Source organism: Oncorhynchus clarkii, chromosome 9, assembly GCF_045791955.1.
Source record: "Oncorhynchus clarkii lewisi isolate Uvic-CL-2024 chromosome 9, UVic_Ocla_1.0, whole genome shotgun sequence".
Classification (NCBI taxonomy): domain Eukaryota; kingdom Metazoa; phylum Chordata; class Actinopteri; order Salmoniformes; family Salmonidae; genus Oncorhynchus; species Oncorhynchus clarkii.
This window is the reverse complement of record NC_092155.1, coordinates 45,596,434-45,623,951: the sequence shown is the minus strand read 5'-3', so window position 1 is coordinate 45,623,951 and position 27,518 is coordinate 45,596,434. Positions and strand designations below refer to the sequence as shown.

The following is a 27,518-nucleotide window of genomic DNA, read 5'->3' as shown; positions in this document are numbered from 1 at the left end:
CCTTATTGGACATGTAACCATCATTTTAGTTTTACGATAGGTACAGATGTAGGATCTTAAGTTTAAGCCAGTTTTGCTACAGCAGGAAAATAATCCTGCTGCAACCAAACATGTGAATTATTATGTGGATTATAATTCATGGACATTTCTGTAGGGGTTGATATATTTTTCAGAAGGGAAAATCAAGTCTGAACTTTCGAAATGAAAATGACCAACTTCAGAAGCCTTTTTAAACCTCAAATACACTACACGTTAAAAATGTCCTGCATTGCAAGAAGGTTCTCCTGCAACCGGGTGATCAAATTAAGATCCTACATCTGTACAGACAAGCACATTTCTGACATAGTTAACCGTTTAATAAAATTACAGTTAACTCTGGTAGTGGATTTTAATCACATGAAGTAGACCGAAGTAGACATTGTCTCCCTACATAAATTTGGCTGCGGTGGAGTGGACACTAACTCTGGTCTTAAATCTAAGTGGTACTGCTTCTCTCTCCACACAGCTTTCTAACCAGTCTGGGCTGCCAGAACTGCATCGACTACTTCACATTGCAGGGCCTGCAGAGTCTCTACCAACTCCAGACTCTGTCCATGGAGGTAAAATACCCATTCACTCTCTGCAATTTACGCAGTGTAAATCATTCCAGTCCTAGAGGGGGGGGGGGGGGTCAAGTTTGGTTGGATCACTGTGGCCTGAGGTCTATTAAGTATCTCTCACTTTCTTTCTCCTTCTACTATTCACTCTCCTCCTACTATTCACTCTCCTCCTTTCCCTCTCTCTTCTCCTTCCTTTCCCTCTCTCTTCTCCTTCCTTTCCCTCTCTCTTCTCCTTCCTTTCTCTCTCTCTTCTCCTTCCTTTCTATCTCCCATTCTGTCAATCCTTTCCTTCACTCTCTCTGTCTCTCTCTCTAGGACCTGAGTGCTCTAAAGATCCCAGAGCAGTTTCGTCTGGCCATCTGGCGGGGCCTGCAGGACATGAAGCAGGGCGGCGGGGTGGGACCTCCTCCTTCCTCCCACCATCAAGACCACTATGGCCAGCAGCTCCTCCGCTCCAGCAGCAACATGGCAGCCGCCGCCATGGCCATCGTCCCCGGCGGCGAGCTGCAGCGCCAGCGTGTCATGGAGGCCGTACACTTCCGTGTGCGCCACACCATTACCATCCCATCCAACCGCCCGGGAGGTGGGCCGCAGGCAGTCGCTGCCGCCGCTGATGAGTGGGCCGACTTTGGCTTTGACATGCCCGACTGCAAAGTGTCACGCAGCAACAAGAACTCCATCAAGGAGGAGTTCATGGAAAGTGACGTCCACTGAGAGAAAGAGGGAGAGAGAGCGATACAGGGGGAGGGGGAGAGCGAGATGGAGAGAACGGGACTCTATGTTCACTGAGAGAGAGAGGGATAGAGGATGCGAGGAAGAGGAGGAGCGAGTGAGATGACTCTTCTGTTCTGATGTCCATCAGGGGCCTGGTTTAGTGTTGTTTGTTTTTTTATATTGCTTTACAGATTGGTTGGCTTAGGACAACCAGTATGTAGCACAATTTCTCTATTGTTTTTTTGTAAGGCAGTACAGCCAAGTCAGTACAGCTTACTAATAAGTCCGTTGACTTCGTCATAATTAAGTCAGTACATTTGAGCCTGAAACCGAAATGCTCACATGATGTCATCGTATGGCTAGATTCCATTGAACAAGCCATCACATACCTGTACTCAATTAGATCAATAACATTTTATTTTGGTGTAAATATGTACATGATGTTCTGTAAAATGTATTAGATTTGTGGTCAAATGAAAAAAGGTAAACATGTGTATTTAGATTCCTTAAGGTATAACTGTTCAGACAGACAGATGTATAGAGTTTCCATTTAAATCAAAGTACATACAAGAGTGCATCAGCGTGGTCATGATCTTCGTACCGTGTTAATTCTCCATCACTCCTGTGCTAAAGCATCATAGTTCCAGAACAGAAGCACGCCGTTGTCTTACATTTCAACCCCAAACCCTTTGTTTAGTTCGGTGGAGTACATGTACCCCCTGAGTCTTGTGTCTATAGTAGCCGATGTATTGGAATGATTTTCTCCTGTGTCACGTTGGATAACTACCCTGGTTGTTGATACGATTGTATGGATTGACGAAGCCACCCTGTACAGTCAATTGGCCAGGCTAAATAGATTCAAGTGATGTCTCGGTTGCCTGAAACAAAGAGGGAAAGCTAACCATCAGTATTAGATAGAGCCATGCAGTTGTAGAAAAGTCACGCTCAGGTACTGTATCTAGTGGGCAATGCTACTGGCAGATAATCACAGAGGACCCCCTTTTTATGCCTAGTTCATAAGGTAGGCCTTTAAGTCAGATTGATTGAGTTCATTTGAGAATAATCAAGGCAGTGAGTGTATAAGGACAATCAGATAACTGACAATCAGCTTCCCAAATCACAGACTGTGGCTTTAATCACTTTACAAAATGTGTATTAAAATGAAATGGGTTGTTTTTATAGAATTCTTTATTAGTAGTAACACTCCCAATATGCTATAAAATCAATTAATTTATATGGAATTCCTGAATTTAGACCCATGATTCCAACTCAGCTATACACCACCACATGAACAATTAATTCAGTTGATGTGTTTCACTATATTTCTTTTACAGCAATATCTTGTGTGGAATTGTATTTCAAACTGCAGAGCAAGTTATTTGTATTGTGTATATATCTCCCTTGAAGATACATAATCACAACATTTGACCTAGACAGTTTTTACATACTAAGCCATGCCACCACTGTATGTGTTCTTGAATTCTCCACTGCATGGCACTTGCTTCGATATTGATTCAAACAGACATGTTTAGTAGTTCACGTTGATACCACAATTAACCATGATGCACCTGTACTTGATGGGTTAGCGTAAAATAGGGTGGCACAAAAAGGAGAATGACTCCAGTTTCAAAATGTTGTGGTGTCTTATTTTGACCGCAGCCACTCCTCTCAAGTGCATAGTACATGCTATTATAAAAAAAAGGGGTTGTGAATAATGCCATTTCCAATACTCTGTGCAAAAACAGTCCTTGAGTCCACAGGAAGGGATGCATACCTTCCATTAACACCCAACAGTTAGGCAGAATAAAGCACTTTACTGCTTTGAAAAGAATAGAGGATAGAAATCATTTCATGTTCAGTGTGTTTATAATCAGTATTAGGCCAACGTCATAACTTGTAAATGGTAGATTGTCACTTTGTTTTGATATTTCTGGAGAGGTACTGTCTCAAGTGTTTCTTTCTTTTTTATAACAATGTGTAACAATGTACCAATATCGCTGTTTATATTGATTTCAATTTCTTATTTGAGGTTGTACGTGTACAGTGTTTCTTCTTGTAAATCATGAATATTAAAAAGTGTGCTTTACAGAAACGTATAAGTGTGGAGCAACTTTCTTTCCTAAATGTAGAAAAACATGGGTTTGCCTAATAAGGTCTATCTACATGTTGGATTCTCAATTCTAAAGATCATTGGATATACAGTGCCTTCGGAATGCAGTCACACCCCTTGACTTTATCCACATTTTGTCGTGTTACAGCCTGAATTTAAAATTGATTAAATTGAAATGTGTCACTGATCTAGACAAAATACCCCATAAGTTCAAAGTGGAATTCTGTTTTTTGATTATTTTTTTATTTATTTATTTTTTACAAATGAATACAAATGAATAAAATGAAAAGCTGAAGTGTCTTGAGTCAATAAGTATTCAACCCTTTGTTATAAATAAGTTCAGGAGTAAAAATATGCTTAACAAGTCACATAAGTTACATGGACTCACTCTGTGTGCAATAATAGTGTTTCAAATGATTTTTGAATGACTACCTCATCTCTGTACCCCACATACAATTATCTGTAAGTTCCCTCAGTCGAGCAGTGAATTTCAAACACAGATTCAACCACAAAGACCAGGGAGGTTTTCCAATGCCTCGCAAAGAAGGACACCTATTGGTAGATGGGAAGAGAAAAAAAAAGCAGACATTGAATATCCCTTTGAGCATGGTGAAGTTATTAATTACACTTTGGATCGCGTATCAATACACCTACTCACTAAAAAGATACAGACATCCTTCCTAACTAGCATCCTCCATAACTCAGTTGCCCGGAGAGGAAGGAAACCGCTCAGGGATTTCACCATGAGGCCAATGGTGACTTTAAAACAGTTACAGAGTTGAATGGCTGTGATTGGAGGATGGATCAACAACATTGTAGTTACTCCACAATACTAACCTAAATGACAGAGGGAAAATAAAGAAGCCTGTACACAATACAACATATTTCAAAACATGCATCCTGTTTGCAATAAAAAGAAACAGAATAGAGCTAAGCATCTGAGAAAATCCTAGAGGGAAACCTGATTCAGTCTGCTTTCCAACAGACAATGTGAGCCAAATTTACCTTTTAGCAAGACAATAACCTAAAACACAAGGCCAAATACACACCGGAGTTGCTTACCAAGACGAATGTTGCACAAATGTTGCACAATCCAGGTGTAAAAAGATCTTACAATTTACCCAGAAAGACTCACAGCTGTAATCACTACCAACAGTGATTCTAACATGTATTGACTCGGGGGGTTAAATACGTACATAATCAAGATATATTAGTGTGCCCAGGCTCTGTCGCAGCCGGCCGCGACCGGGAGGTCCATGGGGCGACGCACAATTGGCCTAGCGTCGTCCAGGTTAGGGAGGGTTTGGCCGGTAGGGATATCCTTGTCTCATCGCGCACTAGCAACTCCTGTGGCAGGCCGGGCGCAGTGCACGCTGATCAGGTCGCCAGGTGTACGGTGTTTCCTCCGACACATTGGTGCCGCTGGCTTCCGGGTTGGATGCGCGCTGTGTTAAGAAGCGGTGTGGCTTGGTTGGGTTGTGTTTCGGAGGACGCATGGCTTTCGACCTTCGTCTCTCCCGAGGTTGTACGGGAGTTGTAGCGATGAGACAAGATAGTAGCTACTAACAATTGGATACCACGAAATCGGGCTAAAAAAATTTAAAAAATAAAGAGTTTTATTTTTCAGTATTTTTGTTCCACTTTGACATTACAGGGTATTTTGTGTAGATCGTTGACAAAATATATATATATTTTTATCCCGCTTTGTAACACAACAAAATGTGGAGAATGTCAAGGGGTGTGAATACTTTCTGAAGGCACTGTATGTCATATGTGCGACATACATCACTAGACTGAAATAGGGGCCGATACTCCTTTTGAGTGCCGGTACTGTTTTAATATTTAGGTGCTAACTTTGAGCTAATATTCTAGAACATTTGAGGTGCCGGTACTCAGTTCTGGTGAGCTCATGCCAAAGTTAAGCACTGCTGACATATCACCTCTCTTTGTTGTTTATATAGTAGTCTAGTGTGTTTATCAAAATAACCAGTACTGTCATGTTGAAGTATACTGTGTGTACATTGACCATCTACTGAGAGTCACCACAAGGGTAGCCTAGACACCAGTCAATTACCAGTGCGCAAAACTGGTTCAATCTAAATTGATTCCACATCATTTCAACCCCAAAAAAATCAATGTAATGACGTTGAATCAACATGGAAAACTGATTGGATGTGCAAAAAGTCATCAACATAAGGGCATTTTGTTTTTTTACCCAACTTTTAACTTAAATCCAGTGACACTGATATTTTTTGTTGATTTCACGTTGAATTCATGTTAGTTGACAACTCAACCAAATATAAATCAAAACTATAAATTTAACTGATGTCTGTGCCCAGTGAGTTGCCTTCTGATGGGTACTGTGAAGATGACCATTGATGTGGATATTATGGCGTCCTGAAATGGCCACAATGTGGCAGTAGTGGTGTAAATAATAGATTTTTCAGGTGAAATGTGTACACACATGTTCATGTTAAATTTACCTAAATTCACACGAGGATGGGAGAACAACATTATGAATCCTTCCCCAAAAATGCTTAAAGGGATAGTTTAGAAAATTACATATTGGTTTCCTAACATTGTAAGCAGTCTATGGAGAAGGTATGACAGCAATCCATGCTTTGGTTTAGTTTCCCTGGCACTGTTTCCACATACTAACGTTTTAGCATTTAAGCAACAAATCTCATTCAACTCATGGGACCGATATTAGCATTTTTCGTGCATCATCGAAAGTATCTCAAATTGATTGTGAAGCGCCACAAAGTCACTTATAGCCAGAGGTGGGACCAAGTCATTGTTTTACAAATCACAAGTAAGTCTCAAGTCTTAGCACTCAAATCCTAAAAGTCCCAAGTCAAGACAGGCAAGTCAGAGTCAAGTCTCAAGTCCTAAACTAATAGTTAGTATATTACATAGCGATCGACTATCGAGGATCGCAATCGGGCAATGTAGGCTTGTGCACAATCGCCCAACCTTAATACGTGTGGTTACAGTAGGCTAACATATGTCAATGGCTTTAAGAACAGCAGTAACATCAGGCAGGATATAGTCTACCAACTGCCTAGCCAGTTGTAGCTCAATCTTGGGTGCAATGATCACATTCCCGCACTGACTGACTGTGTGGTGGGCCATTGATTTAACGACGACTATATTAGCCACGACTTACCATTCTTTGTGCAGCTTGAACAAAGTTGGAAGTTGTTGCGCCTCTGTCTGTCATTTTCTTCCCACATGTTTTGCAAGTTGCAATCCGTTTTTTGATGATACAGCGTAGTCTTTTATATCCGAAAATAATAATTTGGGGTATCATCTTTCCAAGCAAGGGCTCCATCTGAATTCACTCGCCAAAGTTCCTCTGCACTGCCACGCGCAATTTTTCTCAGCTGGCACAATTTGATTGGCTGCTGTCCAATTCAAACTGTAATCCGTTAAATTAAATGAACACTTTTTTTAATAGCCTTATTTTTTATATTTGGGCTTGGGGACGGTATCAAGTCAGTTCGAGTAAAAAGGCTCAAGTCCAAGTTAAGTCACGAGTCATTGGTGTTAAAGTCAAAGTCGAGTTGCAAGTCATCATTTTTGTGACTCGAGTCCAAGTCATGTGACTCGAGTCCACACCTCTGCTTATAGCTTATTTGAACATGATTCACAAAAAAATTCTAAAATCAGTCCTTCAATGAGTAGCCTACATTGGGACATGGCCCTCGACCTACTGTAAAGAAAATAATCTTCAAACTTGTCAAAAGTATATACATGGCCTTCAGAAAGTATTCATACCCCTTGACTTATTCCACATTTTGTTGTGTTACAGCCTGAATAAAAAAATGATTCAATTGTTTTTTTTCTCTGACTCATCTACATATCAAACCCCATAATAACAGTGAAACATGTTCTTAGACATTTTTGGAAATGTATTGAAAATTTAATTCAGAAATATCTCTTTCACATAAGTATTCACACCCCTGAGTCAATACTTTGTAGAAGCACCTTTGGCAGCGATTACAGCTGTGAGTCTTTCTGGGTAAGTCTCTAAGAGCTTTCCAGACATGGATTGTGCAACATTTGGCCATTATTTTTTTCAACATTATTTTGGTTGTTGACCATTGCTAGACAACCATTTTCAAGTCTTGCCATAGATTTTCAAGTAGATTTATGTCAAAACTGTAACTCCGCCACAGGAATATTCACTGTCACCTTGGTACGCAACTCCCGTGTAGATTTGGGTCCAGTGATGTTCAGTTTATATATGTTACCCCTTGGCAGCGTTATCAGAAAGCACAGTATTTATTTTCACTGCTACGAAGACGATACACCACTTTACATTTCTGTGTCACCAGAGGATTTTAGCTTCACGGATAAATTATTAGACTGTATTAATGATTTAGATACTTGATGGCTCACAACTTCCTCCAGTTAAACCAAGACAATACCGAGGTACTTATTGTTGCAGCCAAAGCACAGAGAGAGAATCTGGCAACACATTTTAATTCAATAAAGATTAAAAAACAAGGTGTTATTTTAGATTCTGAAATCAATTTAGAATCACACAATAGGAATGTGACCAAAATAGCAAATATATCGAATAAACCTCCAGTTCCTTCCATTCTGCAAGCAAATGTGCAATCTTTGGAAAATAAAATAGATGACCTACGCGGATGATTAAACTACTAACGGGACATTCATAACTGCAATATCTTACGCTTCACGGAGTCGTGGCTGAACGACGACATAATCAACATACAGCTGGCTGGTTATACGCTGTATTGGCAGGACAGAACATCGGCGTCTGGTAAGACAAGGGGCGACGGACCATGTATTTTTGTAAATAACATACCATATCTAAGGAAGTCTCGAGGTTTTGCTCGCCTGAGGTAGAGTATCTCATGATAAGCTGTAGACCACACTATCTACCGAGTTGTCATCTGTATTTTTCATAGCTGTCTACATACCACCACAGACTGATGATGGCACTAAGACCGCACTAAATGAGCTGTATTTCGCCATAAGCAAACTGGAAAACACTCACCCAGAGGCGGTGCTCCTAGTAGCCGGGGACTTTAATGCAGGGAAACTTAAATCCATCTTACCAAATTTCTATCAGCATGTTAAATGTGCAACCAGAGGGGGAAAAAACTCTGGACCACCTTTACTCCACACACATAGACGCATACAAAGCTCTCCCTCAACCTCCATTTGGCAAATCTGACCATAATTATATCCTCCTGATTCCTGCTTACAAGCTAAAATTAAAGCAGGAAGCACCAGTGACTCGATCAATAAAAAAGTGGTCGGATGAAACAGATGCTAACCTACAGGACTGTTTTGCTAGCACAGACTGTAATATGTTCCGGGATTCCTCCCATGGCTTTGAAGAGTACACCACATCAGTCATTGGCTTCATCAATAAGTGCATCGATGACGTCGTCCGCACAGTGACTGTTCATACATACCCCAACCAGAAGCCATGGTTACAGGCAACATCCGCACTGAGCTAAAGGCTAGAGCTGCCGCTTTCAAGGAGTGGAACACTAACCCGGAAGGTTATAAGAAATCCCGCTATGCCCTCTGACGAATCATCAAACAGGCAAAGCATCAATACAGGACTAAGATCGAATCATACTACACCGGCTCTGACGCTCGTCGGATGTGGCAGGGCTTGCAAACCATTACAGACTACAAAGGGAAGCACAGCCAAGAGCTGCCCAGTGACACCAGTCTACCAAACGAGCTAAACTACTTCTATGCTTGCTTCGAGGCAAATAACACTGAAACATGCATGAGAGCGCCAGCTGTTCCGGAAGACTGTGTGATCACGCTCTCCGCAGCCTATGTGAGTAAGACCTTTAAACAGGTCAACATTCACAAGGCCGCAGGGCCAGATGGATTACCAGGACGTGTACAGCGAGCATGCGAGGACCAACTGGCAATTGTCTTCACTGACATTTTCAACATCTCCCTGTCTGAGTCTGTAATACCAACATGTTTTCAGCAGACCACCATAGACCCTGTGCCCAAGAACACTAAGGTAACCTGCCTAAATAATTACTGACCCATAGCCCTCACGTCTGTAGCCATTAAGTGCTTTGAAATGCTGGTCATGGCTCAACAAAACCTATTCCCCCTCAGGAGACTGAAAAGATTTGACATGGGTCCTCAGATCCTCAAAAGGTTCTACAGCTGCACCATTAAGAGCATGGTTGCATCACTGGTATGGAAACTGCTCGGCCTCCGACCGCAAGGCACTACAGAGTGTAGTGTGTATGGCCCTGTACATGACTGGAGCCAAGCTTCCTGCCATCCAGGACCTCTACATTAGGCAGAGGAAGGCCCTAAAAGTCTCCAGTCACCCTGGTCATAGACCGTTCTCTCTGCTACTGCACGGCAAGCGGTACCGGAGCGTCAAGTCTTGGTCCGAGAGGCTTCTAAACAGCTTCTACCTCCAAGCCATAAGACTCCCAAACATCTAATCAAATGGCTACCCAGACTCTTTGCACTGCCCCCCCCCCCCCCCCCCACACACACACACTTTGACATTATGGGGTATGTGTGTAAGCAGGTGACACAATATCTCGAATTAATCAATATAAAATTCAAGATGTAACACAACAAAATGTGGAAAAAGTCACGGGGTGTGAATACTTTCTGAAGGCACTTATTTCTAGAGAGACTTAATAAGTAGGCTATTTAATTTGGAGCATTATCTTAGGCTACAGACATAAAATAGTATGTGAGTTGAAAGTAAATGTGTAACTGGAAAAAAAGTGAAATTATTATTGTGTCACATATAATTGTAGTTAATATTTTGCCATTGTCTTTTCAATTGTCTTTTCAATGTTTAATTTGCCGGAGGCCTGGCAAAATGCCCCTAAAACCCCAGTGTAACTACCATAGAAATATAATCCATTGAGCCATAGATTCTATTTCTATAGAATCTATCACATTGGTCCAGCGTTTTCGAAGCTCTTCTAATCTTGCCTGCCGTACTTTCGAGCGAGTCCTCGCGGAAGTACTGACGTGTTCATACGTCATTAGCCGGCCCAGCACGAGAGGTAGTTAGGTAGTGACACAGCGGCAGAATCAGGTAAGAAAAACCTGTCTTGCAGTATTTTGTCTATCAGTAGGACTGTGAACATATGTTCTCGAGTTTAAGTGGAATCTAGGGGACCAATACCGAAATAATATTTCAATTGAATGAATCTCTAAATATGGTAACGAGAGGCTATATACCTATGCTAGCTAGCGAGAACGAGCTCGGTTTCTAACCGGAAGTGAGTTGTCAAATTCACAAAATTACAGCTGGTGGTTGTAGTTCAATTTCCAACTGATTTGTAGCCTTCAAAACGACAAGATTGACACTAAGGACTACACTTTCCATCTTTCTGATAGCAGGGGTTAACAAGTAACTGTTTGATTCCCGTTGCACCTTATGGGAAGTAGAGTGAAAACACAAGTGTTTTACCACACACTGCTAATGAAAGATGGTTGCTTAAACTACACAAACCAGAAATGGGTTGTTTAGGGAAGAACATCACTAATTCGCTAGATATTTTTTTTGTAAAGCTAGCTAATTTGCTAGCAACACTCAACCTGCTTGCAAAACAGAAACATAACATTGAATACGAAAATAATATCTAATAGTAACTAACCACAACAATGACCTGATATTTTAGCTAGGTATTCAAAATTGCGTTATGAATAATCTCACTTCATTGTTAAACATTTAACGTTACTGTAGCTAGCTTTCCAATCCCACACTATAAATGGGTTGTTGGCTAGATGGCTGGCTAGCTATCTACTGCATTTACTGGTTGGCTAGCTCGCTTGCTATTAGCTAGCCTACCATTACACGATTCAGCGTTGGAGAGCAAATAATAGCTAACATTATCCATAATGGAAGAGACCGTCTGTCTCCGATCTGTCAGCTATTTATCAAGTATATGGTCCTATCAGCCAACGTTAACTTAGTCTCACAATAATTGGATAGCCGTTTGATAGCCAATCAACAACAAATGCCATTTGACATGAACTGGAAAATGAAACTCTTCTATCGATTTTGGGTGGGAAGTGTTGGAATAGTGGTAGCTAGCTAGGTCAATTAGCCTAGTGTTTCCCAACCCTGGTCCTCGAGTACCCCAAACAGTACACCGTTTTGTTGTAGCCCTTGACAAAAACCCAACGTTCAACTCATTGAGGGCTTGATGATTAGTTGAATCAGGTATCACGGGTTAAAATAAACAGTTTATGTTGGGTACTCGAGGACCAGGGTTGGGAAACACTGAATTAGCCTACAGTATGTTGATGTAGCCCAACCGACCGCGGACACTATTACTACGTTGTCTTCTGCGTCCAGCTGGTTATACAATGTCTGTCGCCCAGTGACCGGCTCGTACATAAACATCCTTAATTCAGGCTGCAAAGGCATCAGTTTCCTCAACTCGGTCTAAAAAAAAAAAACAGGGACATATGTTTTAATAAAACACAATTTTCCACCACCATGCTAGAGTGGCAGGGATTGACGTTAAAGCTTCACAATGGAGAAATCGCTCCGCCATTTCCTGGTTACTAAAATTCTAATAGTTCACCTAATTTCAGTTTGTGACAACAAGCATGTATAGTGTAGAGAATCGTTGTACCATCTAAACCGCTGTGAAATATATTTTCCATAACCAAAACTACTGTATTTACAGCTGTTTGAAGCTAGTGTACAAAACTGAAAGTAAAAGACACAACTAAACTTAAGAACGGGAAGCATAAAAAATAGTGTACATAAGACAAGATCTATGGCTTCTTAGACTTGCTTTCAATCAGTGACAGATCTGTAACTCGGTTAAGTTGAGCATGTTCAACTTGCCCGACTGCCATACATTTTTTTTAGCACCTTCCCAATGTGGAAACCTCAGAGCAGGTTCAACTTGTGCGACTGCTCAGTTCACTTGCCCTAGATGGGCATAAACTGCTTCTAGAAATAGAAATCCCCAATCACCACACATTTTGAGGAAAATGAAAACATGCCAGTTTGTCACTTTCATGAGGTTGGAGTCATGGACACTGGTTTTTCATTGCACTCTAGATCAGAAGGTTGCGTGTTCGAAGCCAGTCATGGACACCGTTTTTTTTTGGGGGGGGGGGGGGGGTGAACCCTATCCCATCCCTATCCTATCCCAAACCATTTGGAATGGGTGCCTAAACCCTATCCCAAAAATGTTAACTTAAAATGTGACATTTGAAGAAATTAAACGATATATAGCAGCAGGAACAACAAACACGTACATTTTGGAGCAACTTCAAAGTTTGACTTTTGGAGAACATCTTCGCTAGATTGGCGTGGTTATGTGATATACTTGTCAGTAGTGTCTCAAGTCAACTTCTGAGCGAGCTTGACTGTCCAGTTGGCTACATTAGTTTTTGTTATCCGTAAAGAAATGTATTCTTAAAATAACAATGCTTGGTAGTTGTTCCGTGTTCGGCTGTGGTAATTTCAAGAATCCAAAATTGAAAGTGGTTTCCATCATTTGGGAAGATGCAAGCAGTGGTTGGCGCCTATTCAAAACTCGAAATACTATCGTAGAATTACTATATTATGGTAATCACATTACTTTTATATTAGAATGTAAGCCTATACTAGTGCTCACACTGTCTGTTTTTCTTAGAGGCAACAGAATAGAGTTCTTCAAACTCTCATGTGTCTGTGTGGGGGGAGAGAGAGAAGCATCTAAGATTTAACATTGACAGTAGATTTACGATGGCTTGGTGATAAGACAACATTCCATGATTAGTGTCTGTGGGTCTCCCTGGCACCGACAGACAGGCACAATCTCCAGTTTATTTAAGGACCTTATGTCTGCTGCATTAGTATTTCTGTATAAGCAAGCAGTAAATTAATTAGTGACAGATATTTGGTGCCATGTAAATCTTGAATTATTTTGCATGAGCGCAAAATGTACCTTTTGTATAAATTCTCTCATCTGTGAATTGTCATGAATATCCAGGAGGATGGATTAAAAAAAAAAAGTTTACCTTTATTTAAGTCAGTTAAGAACAAATTCTTATTTTCAATGACGGCCTAGTGGGTTAACTGCCTGTTCAGGGGCAGAACGACAGAATTGTACCTTGTCAGCTCGGGGGTTTGCAACTTGCAACCTTCCGGTTACTTGCAACCTTCCGGTTACTACTCTAACCACTAGGCTACCCTGCCGCCCCTTTGGTATAAAATGCTGTGGCTTAGTCCTGCTGGTTGGGCTCTCAACGAATCCCCTACGTGCGGGTCGTTGACAAGCCTCATTACTGCAGTAATTCAATAATAAAGTTTGATTGTTTTGAAGAAATCTTAAAGTCTCTCCTTTTGATGAGAATAATTCTACGACAATACGATGTAAAACCACCGCAGGACAATTACCGGAAGGTCTGTGTATGTAGTAGAGGTCGACCGATTAATCGGAATGATCGATTAATTAGGGCCGATTTCAAGACTTCATAACAATCAGAAATATTTTTGGACACCAATTTGGCCGATTAAAAAAAAAAAATATATATATATATATATATTTGTTTTTACACCTTTTATTTAATCTTTATTAACTAGGCAATTCAGTTAAGAACATATTCTTATTTTCAATGACAGCCTAGGAACGGTTGGTTAACTGCCTTGTTCAGGGACAGAACGACAGATTTTTACCTTCTCAGCTCGGGGATTTAATCTTGCAACCTTATAGTTAACTAGTCCAACGCTCTAACCACCTGCCTCTCATTGCATTCCACTGCCTGTAACGCTAATGCAGTAAACCAAGGTAAGTTGCTAGCTAGCATTAAACTTATCTTATAAAAAGCAATCAATCAATCATAATCACTAGTTAACTACACATGGTTGATGATATTACTAGTTTATCTAGCGTGTCCTGCGTTGCATATAATCGATGCGGTGCGTATTCGCGAAAAAGGACTTGTTGCTCCCATGTGTACCTAACCATAAACATCAATGCCTTTCTTAAAATCAATACACAGAAGTATATATCTTTAAACCTGCATATTTAGCTAAAAAAAATCCAGGTTAGCAGGCAATATTAACCAGGTGAAATTGTGTCACTTCTCTTGCGTTCATTGCACGCAGAGTCAGTGTATATGCAACAGTTTGGGCTGCCTAATTTGCCAGAATTGTACGTAATTATGACATGACATTGAAGGTTGTGCAATGTAACAGGAGTATTTAGACTTATGGATGCCACACCTTAGATAAAATACGGAACGGTTCCGTATTTCACTGAAAGAATAAACGTCTTGTTTTCGAGATGATAGTTTCCGGATTCGACCATATTAATGACCTAAGGCTCGTATTTCTGTGTGTTATTATGTTATAACTAAGTCTGATTTGATAGAGCAGTCTGACTGAGCAGTGGTAGGCACCAGCAGGCTCGTAAGCATTCATTCAAACAGCACTTTCGTGCGGTTGACAGCAGCTCTTCGCAATTCTTCAAGCATTGCGCTGTTTATGACTTCAAGCTTATCAACTCCCGAGATTAGGCTGGTGTAACCGATGTGAAATGGCTAGCTAGTTAAATCAAATCAAATCAAAATCAAATTTATTTTTTATATAGCCCTTCGTACATCAGCTGATATCTCAAAGTGCTGTACAGAAACCCAGCCTAAAACCCCAAACAGCAAGCAATGCAGGTGTAGAAGCACGGTGGCTAGGAAAAACTCCCTAGAAAGGCCAAAACCTAGGAAGAAACCTAGAGAGGAACCAGGCTATGTGAGGTGGCCAGTCCTCTTCTGGCTGTGCCGGGTGGAGATTATAACAGAACATGGTCAAGATGTTAAAATGTTCATAAATGACCAGCATGGTCGAATAATAATAAGGCAGAACAGTTGAAACTGGAGCAGCAGCACAGTCAGGTGGACTGGGGACAGCAAGGAGTTAGCGGGGTGCGCGCTAATAGTGTTTCAAATGTCACTCGCTCTGAGACTTGGAGTAGTTGCTCCCCTTGCTCTGCATGGATGGCTGTTATCGATGTGTTCCTGGTTCAAGCCCAGGTAGGAGCGAGGAGAGGGACGGAAGTTATACTGTTACACTGGCAATACTAAAGTGCCTATAAGAACGAACATCCAATAGTCAAAGGTATATGAAATACAAATGGTATAGAGAGAAATAGTCCTATAATTCCTATAATAACTACAACCTAAAACTTCTTACCTGGGATTATTGAAGACTCATGTTAAAAGGAACCACCAGCTTTCATATGTTCTCATGCTCTGAGCAAGGAACTTAAACGTTAGCTTTATTACATGGCACATATTGCACTTTTACTTCTAACACTTTGTTTTTGCATTATTTAAACCAAATTGAACATGTTTCATTATTTACTTGAGGCTAAATTTATTATATTGATGTATTATATTAAGTTAAAATAAGTGTTCATTCAGTATTGTTGTAATTGTCATTATTACAAATAAATAAAAATTGGCCGATTTTTAATTGGTATCCGCTTTTTTTGGTCCTCCAATAATTGGTATCGGTGTTGAAAAATCATAATCGGTCGACCTCTAGTATGTAGCAAGCATTTCACACCAGAGGACAACGAGAGGGTTAGGCAGGCCAAATTGATGGGTGGTGATTTATCAGGACAACGTATTTTGTCCAACTCTAAATTCAACACCGGCATACCCCTGCCATTCCAAAGAACATTGCCCAAGCAACAAAGCCAGCAAAACAGGATGTCATTAAGAAGCATAAGACAAGGTTCTCAAATTAAAACATCATTGCCCATGTCATTGTAAATTAAATGTGTATATTATTCTCTATAAACAAATCAATCCAAACAGGCTTTAATGGCTGTACTAGGCATAACCGCTGTGTGAATATGAGCTGTATTATTGAACATCTATATTATGAGCATTAATGATTTAGGGTTGGGCGATATTACAATAGTATCGTCTATCAAGGATGATTGACAGTCATCGTCTAGTGACGACATCGTGATGTGACAGACGATACCTAACCTATTCCAACGTGACTGGCCTCAAGCAGTAAAGAGTAGAGTGGAGTCAGGCAGTGCACAGCAGGACAGCGCATGGGTGTCATTCCGAGTACATTTTTTATATTCCGATTTGCTATAGCCCATTCCAATTAATGTTATATTTACAGAATGCAAGAGCACAATGTAGACATGGCTAAGTTTCACCAAAGCAGTGCTAAATGTCCGGTCAATTTAATTATTTAAAAAATATATATCTTTCTCCAATAGTGGATGATTTCTCCCACCGTGCTATTTCATGATCAAACAATGAATTTATTTAATGGAGTTCTAGGCTATCTCAAAGTTTTACGTTGTTTTTGAATAACCTACAAATATGGTAGGCCAAAGGTAATCTTGAGAGAGCAAGAACAAACAATAGCAAGATGAGAAAAGTCATGAGAAATTTGAACAAACCTTACAGTTAAGCAAAGCATTATATGACAGAAATGCTTAATGCATATGAGGCCAGACAAAAATATTGCCCAACCCTGATACTGATATCTCCACCAACTTCTGGTAAATCAATAGTGTATACACAAAACAAAGGGGGTTTATAGTACAACTAAAGCAAATACGTAGCTAAGTGATTCCTTATTGAGGCTACTTGTTTTACTCAAGATGTACTGATCTGATAGTGATACAACCAATCAAATAAAGACAAAGAATTCATGCCGTTTCCAGATTTTATTGCACGCTATTACAATTCCTCCAGCACATCATCAACCTCAACGAAGCCTCTTTCCTTCCCATCAGGAGATCACGAATCCTCCCAACCACACAGGCAGGCACAACCAGTCTGTTGTTTTTCCGTTGTACCCATTCCAGGAAGAAAGAAAAAAACCGGTAGGCATGTGATATTTTCTGAAAGAAAAAAAGGAATAATCAGATTTGTTGTTAGGGTAGACTGTACTCCAACATTTGTAAACAGCACTGGTAAATGTAGCCAATACGATAGTAAAGTTATCTAACGTTAATTATAAACTGGGTGGTTCGAGCCCTGAATGCTGATTGGCTGACAGCCGTGGTATCAGACCGTATACCACGGGTATGCAAAACGTTTATTTTTACTGCTCCAATTAGGTTGGTAACCAGTTTATAATAGCAATAAGGCACCTCGGGGGTTTGTGATATGGCCAATAGGGGTGTATCCAGGTGCGTTGCGTCGTGCATAAGAACAGCCTTTAGCCGTGATATATTGGGTGGGCCATATTCCCCCCCATGCCTTATTGCTTAGTCTACTATGACGATGACAATATAAACAAGATGTCGGGAGATTACCATGGCAAGCTACAGGAGACTCATTCATATAGCTGTTATAGATATTATGGTGGGAGCACATTCAGCAGCCAAATATAAAACAATTCAAGTCAGTGTTGCAATGGTTGTACTTTAGAAACGAGGCTATGTCAATGTGCTAGCTCTGGATGTATAAACAAACCAGGTAGAACTCGATCTAGTAACGATAGCCAAACTAATGCTACACAATGCTGGTTCAATGCACACATCAGCACTAATGTTATGAAATTATGCAGATATAAAAACAATAGCTGGCGCAAAACACTTGCTCTGTTATCTGTCCTCTTGGCCTCGCTGGTTCAGGCTTTCTTCTCCAGTTTATTTTCGGGAGTACAGTCTCAAAGCTGTTAAACTAAGAAAGCCCACGTTTTCCGATTCCCAGGATTCGGGAGTGGGACAAGCAGAGATCAGGAAATCAACCTCACTCCCTAAACCTTGTTGTAGTTTTGAAAATACATGATTACCCCCAAATGCATCAGTAAGGATAAAATCTGGTAACTAACGATACCTAGCTTTTGATCTACAGAACACATTTGGAAGTAGTTTTCACATTCCTGCATGTTTGTAACGTGATCTGGTCAATAATTTTTAGGCCAACAATGGCCGGAACGTTCCTTTTAAGGAGGAAACCGATGCCTTTGCTGCCTGAATGAAGGACATTTTTTATGTACGAGACAGTCACTGGGGGACACGAGTGTATAGCCGGCTGGGCACATTCAAGTCGGACGCAGATGACAAACTATGTAAAAGGAATAAAAATGCAATCTGGTGGCCGGTTGGGCTAATGTGGATGTAACTTCGTTGTCGCTCTGTGTATTGTTGCCATGTTATTACCGGTAATGTAGAAGAGGACTGCAACTGAATAAATAAACTAGCTAGCTATATATTAAACGACTACTGAAGCCTACATGTAAGGATGATATTGGTGTTCATTACTATTTGACACATTTCTTTGAGTTATAGGCATAATATCCCCAGTCTCATCTTCCCACACATTATTTACTTGCAGCAAATGGAACAACTAAACCAGCTTTATCAAGCACCGCCAGGCAAGATCTTTCAAACACAAAGTCTGAGTTAGCAGGGCTCTACGCTGACTTATTTTATTTTTTTACAAGGAGTACGTGTAAATTGAAGAGCACACTTCAAATATTTTTCATTGAGAAGCCTTTTTTTGTAGTAATGGCGCAAGCATGGTGGTGTATCTGCTCTTGTGTATTCTCTATGGCACTCGGGCTGCGGTACAATGAAGTAATCATTGCAACAATTATCATCTGAGCTAATTTCTTTTCTAGGAGCTCTGGTGCTCCTAAATAAATAAAAAATCTAGGTCGCACAGCAAAATATTTAGGTGCATATTCAAGTAAAATGGTCGCACTGTAGAGCCCTGGGTGGTGAAGTCTGTTCAAGGAATACCTGTTAACAATCATTTTCTCTCCTTCCACAGACATAATGTCAGAAGGGGACAGTGTTGGTGAATCGATCCATGGGAAACCATCCACAATCGGCAGCTTCTTCACACGGGTTGGACAGGTACTGCTGCCAGGGCCTTTAGTTGGTCTCGTCAAGAGGAAAGCGAAATAGGCTAAACCAAATAGAACTCTGCACCACTGTATTGATGAAGATAAACATTGGACCCACTGTCCCGGTGGTGCCACATAGAAAGACTAGAATTTCCACTTCAGATAAGACGATGTTAAAACAGTGCTTTATCTAATGGTTACAGTTGTTCTCCTGGTAATGGTTGTGCACTGTGTCTCTGGTTGGTGTCTTTTCCAGATCTATCAGTCATGGCTAGACAAGTCAACGCCGTTCTCCATAGGGCGATGGGGAGTCACTCTTTCTCTAACGGCCATCTACATGATCAGAGTGTACATATTACAGGTAGAGCCACACACCACACTCAGGGCTTATCCTGAGCCGCATTCAGGAGAGTGCAACATACCGAACACTCCACATAGAAATGCCATGAGCAGAGCTGACATAATTCCTTCCTCCACATGTTAAAAAGGCATGTCTGTTCTGCACAATATATTTATATCGGAACGTTCCACAACATTGTGCCTTCTTTAAAGGTGGCCTCGGCAATGTGACACTTCATCAGACACAGTGGGACAACTTTCTCCTTACAGGCGTAAACAGTCAAAGTAAAATCTGCCAAGATGTTGGCATGCCTCAGGCAAGAGAGCAAGTTTGGAAGAGCCTATAAAATGGCTTGTCAGATTTGAATTCTGTTTGACTATGATAACGTTATATGAAGACATTTTGGGGGCATCTAACTGTGTGAAGGTGTACTGTTTTCTTTTAGACTAGTATTGCTCCAGATATTTTCACCTCAGTCAGTGATGCATTTGCAAATTGAATTACGGAATATACATTTTTACGCTTATTTAATTTACAGTTTGCAGGTGGGAATGCATGACATTCAAATCAACACTAATATGAGGTTCTCTCTGCTCCCTCCAGGGTTGGTATATTGTAACATATGCTCTGGGAATCTACCATCTTAACCTGTTCATCGCTTTTCTATCACCAAAAGTGGATCCATCAATGCTTGACGAAGGCAAGTTAGAGTTCACTGAACCACGCCACATTCCTTTGGTTGCGGTCATGTTCAAGATGTTTACTTTTCCTCCATAAAACCATGTCTAGGAGTGTCTTCTAGTGCTCACTCTTCACCAAGACACAATCAAAAATATCTTGGTGCTCAGACTCCATGGTGCGGCTAGAGAGTATGTTTTTAAAAAAGCTTTTACTAGGGGTGCATCTTTGGCTTTCAAGCCAACTCGATATCTCGTCTTAATACACTGGCGTATACAATTAAAATAATATACCTTATAGTTTGGGAAGACTCAATACTATACGGTTTAGTTCAATGCAATTACATTTTTATTTGCAGTCTGGATAATTCATCCTTGTTAATGACTAGACAAAGACTATATAAAACATAATTACCAAATTACCCATTATTTTGAAAAACAGCCTATAGCCCAATGGCAAACTACAAAATTAGATCCCAAAATTCAGAAAGAGGTGCATGTTTAGTACAGTTCAGTGTACCTACATGTAGTATTGTGGATAACGATTGGTTGGTTTACCTTGCCCTTGGGAAAGTGAAAGGGGGACACCAAGTCAGTTGTACAACTGAATGCATTAAACTTAAATGTGTCTTCTGCATTTAACCCTTTGTCACGCCTACTAATTTAAAATGGGGGATGCACTAGTTAAGTGGGGTCTATTTGATGTGTGTTAATTACTGACATTGCTGCTTCAAGGTGCACATTTTTTTACTGAAAGGATTTGGACTGAATTGGGGGTGGCATCATCTCATACCAGTTTTTTAGAAGCACTCTGTACACTAAAGAAACAAGTTATTGGAGAGCTCTTTTGCTTCCAGTGTGGTGAGAGTAACAAAGAAAAGGTTCTCTTTGAAAGCTCTTTGGTTGCTATGTAAATACTATTTTAACACTTTTTTAGTGACATTTTGGTATTTAAAACAGAATGCAAAGTTTTTACCCCAGTATTCTTATTGGGATCAGTTTTCTAAATCTGTAGTCACTGTTCTTGTTTTGAGTCCATTTGATTGGCTCGGAACGTGACCACTGATCCTTGTTGTAACCTTGCTCCTCCTCCACTCACCTATAGATGAGGGCCCGGCGCTCCCCACCAAGCAGAACGAGGAGTTCCGCCCATTCATCAGGAGGTTGCCTGAATTCAAATTCTGGTGAGAGCCCCCAATCACCATCATCTACCCAGCCTGGCCTTTCACTGAACTGGGTTGAGCCACAGTCTTGTGCATGCATCATTTGTGCTCCCTTGTCCTGACATCCTACCACAGTCTCCTGTTTGAATATTCTTTCATCAATCATTCACCAATGGTTACGATATGTTTTTTTGGGGGGGGGGCATTTGCATGGAAGTTCATTTTGTGGGGTCAGCAACACATCATAATGCACAAAATCAATGCACTATAATACATTACAATAAAGTGAGAACACGCATATTCACGTAGTACACTGTGACATGTACAATACTGTCCGACCATGTATGTGTGTTGTGTCCTATGTCCAGCTATAGCCTGGTTCACAGAAAATAAGCTGTGTGTAGATTGATGAGGTGGGGGGGAAAAACAATTTAATACATTTTAGAATAAGGCTGTAACGTAACAAAATGTGGAAATAGTGAAGGGGTCTGAATACTGTATTCAGACCCCTTGACTTGGTGTCACTGACTGATATATTGTTGCCCATACCTATGATGATTGGAAACAGAAAACTCTGGTGGTTAGCTTTGTGGTATCTTTCTGGGCTCATATTCACAAAGAGTCTCAGACTACGAGAGCTGATCCAGTTTTGCATTTTAGATCATAATTATATGCATCGACGGGACCTGATCCTAGATCATCTGTGACGCTTTGTGAATATGGGTCCTGTTTTTTATTTATTTTGACAACTGTTTATGGCCATGAGTGTGAAATTACAACATCTATTATTTTCCAACTACTACACATCGTTATTGTATGTTTTATGTCGGTTCCTTTTTTTTGTCTGCAGGCATTCGGCAACAAAAGGCATCGTCATTGCCATGATTTGCACATTCTTCGAAGCCTTCAATGTGCCTGTGTTCTGGCCCATACTCGTAATGTACTTCATCATGCTTTTCTGCATCACCATGAAGAGGCAGATCAAGGTATGGGAAACCCAGTGACACTGCTGCTGACTGCATGATAGTCGTATCAGATGCGTCATAGCTAGATGTACAGTCGCTAGTGAAAGTCTACACCCCTTGCACAGTCATCACATTTTGCTGCCTTGAAATTCAATCTAAAAGGGGAATAAGTTGATTATTTTTCCTACCGATCTACACAACCAACTCCACTTTTCTTTTTTAAAGTGAAGAAAATTATAGAACATTTTCCCAATTGATTTATTTACAAAAATTAAACGAAGATGTCTTTATTGCTTTTGTCTTCACACACCCCAACCAACTTTGTACAACTCTTAGGGCAACATTTAACTACTTCTTGTTTATCCCTTTTTGCATTCATACCCGTATATGGGTTGAAAGTGGCAGATTTAGGTACTGATAAACAGCTAAATTGGTACGCAGTGGCTGTACAGTAACAAGCTTTACATGATGTCAGAGCTCAGGGTCTCCGCTACACAGCTCTGTATGGGTTTTGACTGACAGATGTTCTGAATTTGAGCACCTCGTGCGACAAGACGTTGCCCTCATCCCTTCCGCTAATTGGGCAACTTTTGCTAATGTTTTTAGGGAAATTCTGTAAATGAAGAGGGCTATGTATTTTGAAAGATGAGACGTTGAGGATGGACCGTTTTTGGATTGCGTGAACAGTAATTGTGTGATATTGGGGATCCAGGATTGTGTTCCAATCAAAACATCTACAAGTGTGCTTGCTTTAGTTCTTCAACGACACAGCTTGGAGAGCTCAAAAAGCACCTTATAGTTGAAGACTCTTCTTTGAAACATAAAAGTGCATTGAAATTACTTAGGAACTTGCACACTTTGGAGAGGGCTCTCGGGCGAATAGGCCCCCAGACAGCTTCTACCCCCACAGCCATAAGACTGCTAAATAGACAATTAATGGGACCCAAACTATCTGTACTTACTCTGTCTTGCACTGACCCTACGCACACTTACTAGACTGTATATACACACACTCACTCACACAAACTACATTGATACTCCCACACAAAACCTAGGTATTCCTCTTCTCCAGATGGGATTGTGCATTGTGATGGCGATTGCATCGTGTGTGAATCTAATGGGTCGGTAAGCAAATTGAAGTGGGTCTAGGGTGTCAGGTAAGGTAGAGGTGATATGATCCTTGACTAGTCTCAAAGCACTTCATGATGACAGAAGTGAGTGCTACGGGGCGATTAGTCGTTTAGTTCAGTTACCTTTTGTTTTCTTGGGTACAGGAACAATGTTGGACGTGTTGAAGCATGTGGGGACAACAGAATGTGATATGGAGAAATTGAATATGTCCGTAAACACTCCAGTCAGCTGGTCTGCGCATGCTCTGAGGACGCGGCTAGGGATGCCGTCTTAGCCGGCAGCCTTACGAGGGTTAACACGCTTAAGTGTTTCTCATGTCAGCCACAGAGAAGGAGAGCCCACCATCCTTGGTAGCGGGCTGCGTTGGCACTGTGTTATCCTCAAAGCGGGCGAAGAAGGTGTTTTAGCTTGTCCGGAAGCAAGACGTCAGTGTCCGGGACGTGGCTGGTTTTCCCTTTGTAATCTGTGATTGACCATAGACCCTACCACATACTTCTCGTGTCTGAGCCTTTGAATTGTGACTCCACTTTGTCTATACTGACCTTTTTCCTGTTTAATTGCCTTACGGAGGGAATAACTACACTATTGGTATTCGGCTATATTCCCAGTCATCTTGACATGGTTAAATGCGATGGTTCGCGCTTTCAGTTTTACACGAATGCTGCCATCTATGCACGGTTTCTGGTTAAGGTAGGTTTTAATAGTCACAGTGGGTATAATATCTGCTATACACTTCCTGATAAACTCAGTCACCATATCCGTGTATTCGTCTGTTGTTCTCAGAGGCTACCTGGAACATTTCCCAGTCCGCGTGATCAAAACAATCTTGAAGCGTGGATTCCGATTGGTCTGACCAGCGTTGAATAGTCCTTAGCATGGGTGCTCCCTGTTTTGAGTTTCTGCCTTTCGGAAGTCTCTCACTGTTGCCGCCTGCTACCGACCCCCCTCAGCTCCCAGCTGTGCCCTGGACACCATTTGTGAATTGATCGCCCCCCATCTAGCTTCAGAGTTTGTTCTGTTAGGTGACCTAAACTGGGATATGCTTAACACCCCGGCAGTCCTACAATCTAAGCTAGATGCCCTCAATCTCACTCAAATCATCAAGGAACCCACCAGGTACAACCCTAACTCTGTAAACAAGGGCACCCTCATTGACGTCATCCTGACCAACTGGCCCTCCAAATACACCTCCGCTGTCTTCAACCAGGATCTCAGCGATCACTGCCTCATTGCCTGTATCCGCTACGGAGCCGCAGTCAAACGACCACCCCTCATCACTGTCAAACGCTCCCTAAAACACTTCTGTGAGCAGGCCTTTCTAATCGACCTGGCCCGGGTATCCTGGAAGGACATTGACCTCATCCCGTCAGTTGAGGATGCCTGGTCTTTCTTTAAAAGTAACTTCCTCACCATTTTAGATAAGCATGCTCCGTTCAAAAAATGCAGAACTAAGAACAGATATAGCCCCTGGTTCACTCCAGACCTGACTGCCCTCGACCAGCACAAAAACATCCTGTGGCGGACTGCACTAACATCGAACAGTCCCCGCGATATGCAACTGTTCAGGGAAGTCAGGAACCAATACACACAGTCAGTCAGGAAAGCTAAAGCCAACTTCTTCAGGCAGAAGTTTGCATCCTGTAGCTCCAACTCCAAAAAGTTCTGGGACACTGTGAAGTCCATGGAGAACAAGAGCACCTCCTCCCAGCTGCCCACTGCACTGAGGCTAGGTAACACGGTCATCACCGATAAATCCATGATTATCGAAAACTTCAACAAGCATTTCTCAAAGGCTGGCCATGCCTTCCGCCTGGCTACTCCAACCTCGTCCAACAGCTCCCCCCCCCCCCGCAGCTACTCGCCCAAGCCTCTCCAGGTTCTCCTTTACCCAAATCCAGACAGCAGATGTTCTGAAAGAGCTGCAAAACCTGGACCCGTACAAATCAGCTGGGCTTGACAATCTGGACCCTCTATTCCTGAAACTATCCGCCGCCATTGTCGCAACCCCTATTGCCAGCCTGTTCAACCTCTCTTTCATATCGTCTGAGATCCCCAAGGATTGGAAAGCTGCCGCAGTCATCCCCCTCTTCAAAGGGGGCGACACCCTGGACCCAAACTGTTACAGACCAATATCCATCCTGCCCTGCCTATCTAAGGTCTTCGAAAGCCAAGTCAACAAACAGATCACTGACCATCTTGAATCCCACCGTACCTTCTCCGCTGTGCAATCTGGTTTCCGAGCCGGTCACGGGTGTACCTCAGCCACGCTCAAGGTACTAAACGATATCATAACCGCCATCGATAAAAGACAGTACTGTGCAGCCGTCTTCATAGACCTTGCCAAGGCTTTCGACTCTGTCAATCACCGTATTCTTATTGGCAGACTCAGTAGCCTCGGTTTTTCGGATGACTGCCTTGCCTGGTTCACCAATTACTTTGCAGACAGAGTTCAGTGTGTCAAATCGGAGGGCATGCTGTCCGGTCCTCTGGCAGTCTCTGTGGGGGTGCCACAGGGTTCAATTCTCGGGCCGACTCTTTTCTCTGTATATATCAATGATGTTTCTCATGCTGCGGGCGATTCCCTGATCCACCTCTACGCAGACGACACCATTCTATATACTTCCGGCCCGTCCTTGGACACTGTGCTATCTAACCTCCAAACGAGCTTCAATGCCATACAGCACTCCTTCCGTGGCCTCCAACTGCTCTTAAACGCTAGTAAAACCAAATGCATGCTTTTCAACCGTTCGCTGCCTGCACCCGCACGCCTGACCAGCATCACCACCCTGGATGGTTCCGACCTTGAATATGTGGACATCTATAAGTACCTAGGTGTCTGGCTAGACTCTAAACTCTCCTTCCAGACCCATATCAAACATCTCCAATCGAAAATCAAATCAAGAGTCGGCTTTCTATTCCGCAACAAAGCCTCCTTCACTCACGCCGCCAAACTTACCCTAGTAAAACTGACTATCCTACCGATCCTCGACTTCGGCGATGTCATCTACAAAATTGCTTCCAACACTCTACTCAGCAAACTGGATGCAGTTTATCACAGTGCCATCCGTTTTGTCACTAAAGCACCTTATACCACCCACCACTGCGACTTGTATGCTCTAGTCGGCTGGCCCTCGCTACATATTCGTCGCCAGACCCACTGGCTCCAGGTCATCTACAAGTCCATGCTAGGTAAAGCTCCGCCTTATCTCAGTTCACTGGTTACGATGGCAACACCCATCCGTAGCACGCGCTCCAGCAGGTGTATCTCACTGATCATCCCTAAAGCCAACACCTCATTTGGCCGCCTCTCGTTCCAGTTCTCTGCTGCCTGTGATTGGAACGAATTGCAAAAATCGCTGAAGTTGGAGACTTTTATCTCCCTCACCAACTTCAAACATCTGCTATCTGAGCAGCTAACCGATCGCTGCAGCTGTACATAGTCTATTGGTAAATAGCCCACCCATCTTCACCTACCTCATCCCCATACTGTTTTTATTTATTTATTTTTCTGCTCTTTTGCACACCAATATCTCTACCTGTACATAACCATCTGATCATTTATCACTCCAGTGTTAATCTGCATAATTGTAATTATTTGCCTACCTTCTCATGCCTTTTGCACACAATGTATATAGACTCCCCCTTTTTTTCTACTGTGTTATTGACTTGTTAATTGTTTACTCCATGTGTAACTCTGTGTTGTCTGTTCACACTGCTATGCCTTATCTTGGCCAGGTCGCAGTTGCAAATGAGAACTTGTTCTCAACTAGCCTACCTGGTTAAATAAAGGTGAAATAAAAATAAAATAAAAAAAAAAAGTGAGGAGCAAAATGGATTCATGATCACATTTTCCAAAGGGAGGGCGGGGGAGGGCCTTGTAGGCATCCCGGAAGTTGGAGTAGCAGTGGTCCAAGTGTTTTTATTTTTATCAGCGCGAGTACTACAGTCAATGTGTTGATAGAACTTCGGTAATATTTTCCTAAAATTTGC

General features: G+C 41.7%; 2 protein-coding genes and 1 long non-coding RNA gene across 5 annotated transcripts in view; 2 read left to right on the top strand and 1 right to left on the bottom strand.

The window, feature by feature from the left end:
* LOC139416407 (tumor protein p73) overlaps positions 1-3,407 on the top strand; it is a 46,832-nt gene extending 43,425 nt beyond the window's left edge. Inside the window, exons 13-14 of one of the 2 annotated variants that reach the window (XM_071164990.1) lie at positions 506-599; positions 915-3,407. In XM_071164990.1, coding sequence (XP_071021091.1) covers positions 506-599; positions 915-1,313 — 493 coding nt within the window. In that variant the 3' untranslated portion in view covers positions 1,314-3,407. The remainder of the gene's footprint in view (positions 1-505; positions 600-914) is intronic. The other variant, XM_071164991.1, reaches the window with a different exon arrangement.
* A 7,024-nt stretch (positions 3,408-10,431) lies between these two features.
* Positions 10,432-27,518, top strand: part of LOC139416405 (retention in endoplasmic reticulum sorting receptor 1) — a 21,386-nt gene continuing 4,299 nt past the window's right edge. The window contains exons 1-6 of one of the 2 annotated variants that reach the window (XM_071164988.1): positions 10,432-10,504; positions 19,177-19,262; positions 19,509-19,613; positions 20,196-20,292; positions 21,375-21,453; positions 22,283-22,418. In XM_071164988.1, coding sequence (XP_071021089.1) covers positions 19,182-19,262; positions 19,509-19,613; positions 20,196-20,292; positions 21,375-21,453; positions 22,283-22,418 — 498 coding nt within the window. In that variant the 5' untranslated portion in view covers positions 10,432-10,504; positions 19,177-19,181. The remainder of the gene's footprint in view (positions 10,505-19,176; positions 19,263-19,508; positions 19,614-20,195; positions 20,293-21,374; positions 21,454-22,282; positions 22,419-27,518) is intronic. The other variant, XM_071164987.1, reaches the window with a different exon arrangement.
* LOC139416406 (uncharacterized) overlaps positions 17,105-27,518 on the bottom strand; it is a 24,533-nt gene continuing 14,119 nt past the window's right edge. Inside the window, exon 2 of the long non-coding RNA XR_011635092.1 lies at positions 17,105-17,294. This is a non-coding gene — a long non-coding RNA (uncharacterized lncRNA). The remainder of the gene's footprint in view (positions 17,295-27,518) is intronic.